Here is a 3,347-nt window from a genome sequence, read left to right as displayed (position 1 = left end):
ATTAAATAGTTTACACATTATTTCTATAAAGATTGTTTATTTTGTTGGTTATTCATATTACCCCACTCGTTATTCAAATTGCCCCTCACTTTTACGTTTTTCCAAATTTCGGCGGGGAAATTGAATACCCAAATTTCACAATGATGTATCTCAGATACTATCTCAAGAAAAATTGTTAAGTTATAGTAAGGTTCAAAGGTTTTTTTCACAATTTTATATTTGAATACCAATTACAGTTTCCGAGATATATGAGAAAATGTCTGAAATTATTCAAATTACCCCGCTGTACCCTATATATATATATATATATATATATATATATATATATATATATATATATATGTGTGTGTGTGTGTGTGTGTGTGTGTGTGTGTAAATATAGGCCTATATAGGGCCTAAATTCAGACTTTCAACAATTTTTTCCGCCCTTTGTTTTCAAGATACAAGATTGAACGTCTGCACACGTATTATGTATATACATAAGAAAAAAAAGCTTCAGATCTCTACATAAACGCAGGCCCGGATCCGAGGGGCAAAGTGTTTTGGCTGGATTTTTCAAAAAAAAAAAAAAAAAAAACAGTATATATATATATACGAAAAGAATGGATTACCTTCAGACTTTCAAAAATTTCTCCTGACCTTAGTTTTCAAGATACAAGATTGAAATTTTGCACACGTATTATGAACACAACAACGTATTTTATAAAATAATAATTCAGATCCCTACGTGAACCCAGGCTTGGGCCAGAGGGGCGCAAAAATTTCGATTTTTTTTTCGAAAAGTCTCCCGCTTTTTCCGTTTCCGGTGTATAATACGCACAATCGAGTGGTACCATTGGAAAGTATGCTTTATCCTAAAACAGAAAACGAGGTATGAACCATGATCCTACGATAAATAGTAAGGAAGCAGTAGCTGTAAAAGTATAAAATGAAGTATAAAGTATAAAATTTACCTGAGAAAGGGGAAATCCTAAAAGAGTTAAATTTATCGCACCTTTAAAAGTCAGGTGTTGATTTATGAATCCCCTGTTATACTAAGTCAATAATGTAAAACAATGAGAACATTTAGCTTATATTAAATAGCATTTTAAAATTATTTTGGGACAATAGCTTTGTTCATGGACAGAAATATTAACTGTTCAGCATGCTCAGCGGTAAGAGATGCTCTATAATCTGTCACTACATTGCCACCACAGTTGAAAACTCTCTCAATTGGCACGCTCGTAGCAGGAATACACAAATATTTTCTCGCTAATTTTGTTAATCTTGGAAGATGGTGGGAATGGCTATTCCACCAAACAAGTTTCTCTTCCTCCAAATCTGCATCCCCAAGACTTAGGTATCGGTTTAATTCTTCTATTTGACTGTCTTCTTTATCGTTCCTGTCACCAAATTTCCTTCGTTTTAGGTAACTGTCAAATCCTTTAGAACCAACATTCCCTCGATCATCTTTTTTAGGACTTCCTGCTGGAATAAATCTCAACTCATTCAGTACTCTACCTTTTATTATCTCAGTATCTTCACCCAAATGATCTTTAAACCTGGGATCTAAGAATGTACACATTTTCAACAGTATTCTGCTTTCTTCATCCTCCTCGTATCGGGATTGCAACGGAGATAAAATTTCCATTTTCATGCTTCTTTCAATTTCTTTGAGTGCTGCTTCTAACATCTGTTCACTATCTTCTTCTTCAGTCAAAGAGTCATATAGCGAAAAATGTATTTCCTGTGTACTTGCTTCGTCTTGTTGTGATGTATCTTCTATCTGTTGAGATTCTTCGATTTGAAAATCTTTTAAGATTTGTTCATATAATGGCCATATGCCCGACGCTGTAACCGATGTTTCAGCTGACATACTGTCACAAAGCATTTGTAAGGGCGATAATAGGGTCATGATCATATTTAATAATTCTATTTCTTTGTTCTGAAGGATAAGGTTTTTATGTTTTGTTCGGGACAGAAATTTTGCTATTGCTTCTTGATTTGTTAAAGCTACCTGTATCAAAGGAAGAGTAGACCACCACCTTGTTGGTGTGCATGACGGAAGTACTTTGCGCGGGAGGCCTAATGCATCTTGCTCTTCTTGAAGCGCACGTCTCATTTTGCTGCTGTGACTCGTAATTTGTCTAAGTTTACGAAGTTACCTAATAACTTCATTGACTGGATGTAGCTCAAGGGCTTTGTTCACTCCAATATTTAAAGTATGACCGAAACAGCTCAAATGTTGGAAATCACTCAAGTCAACAATGGCCTTTACAATATTGGCACTACTGTTGTTACACAACGAACATTTTCAGTTGGTATTTCCGACATATCTATACTAAAATATAAAGCCTCTAATAGATTTGATGTCGGAAAATCGGAATTCCGGAACTTCATCGCAAATATCGGAAGTTCGGAATTCCGGAATCTTGGAACACGATCCGAAATTTCGGAAGATCGGAATTCCGGAATCTCGAAACAAGATCTGAAATTTCGGAAGATCGGAATTCCGGAATCCAGAACACGATACTAAATTTCGGAAGGTCGGAATTCCGGAATTTTTAAACTCCATCGGAAATTTCTGAAGATCGGAATTCCGGAATTTTCGGAATTCCGAGATTCCGAAAATTCCGGAATTCCGAGATTCCGAAAATTCCGAGATTCCGAAAATTCCGAGATTCCGAAAATTCCGAAATTCCGAGATTCCGAAAAACGGAATTCCGAAAAATTCCGGAATTATCGACATTCCGAATTCCGGAATTGAAATCTCAATTCCGAACACCCCTAGTTGAGATACACTCAAAGCAAACGTAAGGAGACCAAAAGCAGATGGCAACACTTCTGCTAATGTAAATTTGGTCAGAAAATTGATACACTTACAAAATTATTTTCGTGAAAGATTACAAAAAATATAATTTTTACGTCGTTTCTTGCTTGGTATATACCTAACTTTAAATATAAAGTGTATAGCTTTGATCATAACAAAAAGTGAGAAACCAATATACATCTTCAACATTAGCTAGGTAGTTATTTATGATATTTATGCAAGACATGCAAGTACGCTAAAAGTTATAATACACATGTATGTAGGCCTATCTATCGGATACACAGGATTTTGACGTAGCTGTGATACCTTTGCTAAATCATTGTTCTTAGCTAATAAAAAGCTTGGCTAATCACTGATGAATAATAGTTATTAACATTAATACTCCAATGGTCTGTGTCAATCATCCTAGCTGGAGTGTAACTAACAAATACAAGGTAAATATTGAAAGAACACAGCAGTGCTGTTACTATTTCTGCCTTCATTCAGTATCACTGCCGCAGTGCTATTTTCACACCACAGAACATCGGCTCTATGTCAA

The 3,347-nt window shown here is 35.3% G+C and overlaps 1 protein-coding gene across 1 annotated transcript; it reads right to left on the bottom strand.

The window, feature by feature from the left end:
* Window positions 1–1,093: 1,093 nt before the first annotated feature.
* On the bottom strand, window positions 1,094–2,101 carry LOC145667683 (E3 SUMO-protein ligase ZBED1-like). Its single transcript, XM_081735141.1, has one exon. It carries the CDS (start codon window positions 2,099–2,101, stop codon window positions 1,094–1,096), a length of 1,008 nt encoding a protein of 335 aa, XP_081591267.1.
* Window positions 2,102–3,347: the final 1,246 nt, after the last annotated feature.

This window comes from Thermobia domestica, chromosome 13 (assembly GCF_964235325.1).
Source record: "Thermobia domestica chromosome 13, izTheDome1.hap1.1, whole genome shotgun sequence".
NCBI lineage: Eukaryota > Metazoa > Arthropoda > Insecta > Zygentoma > Lepismatidae > Thermobia > Thermobia domestica.
The sequence above is the reverse complement of the archived record's forward strand: the minus strand, read 5'-3'. Positions and strand labels throughout refer to the sequence as shown.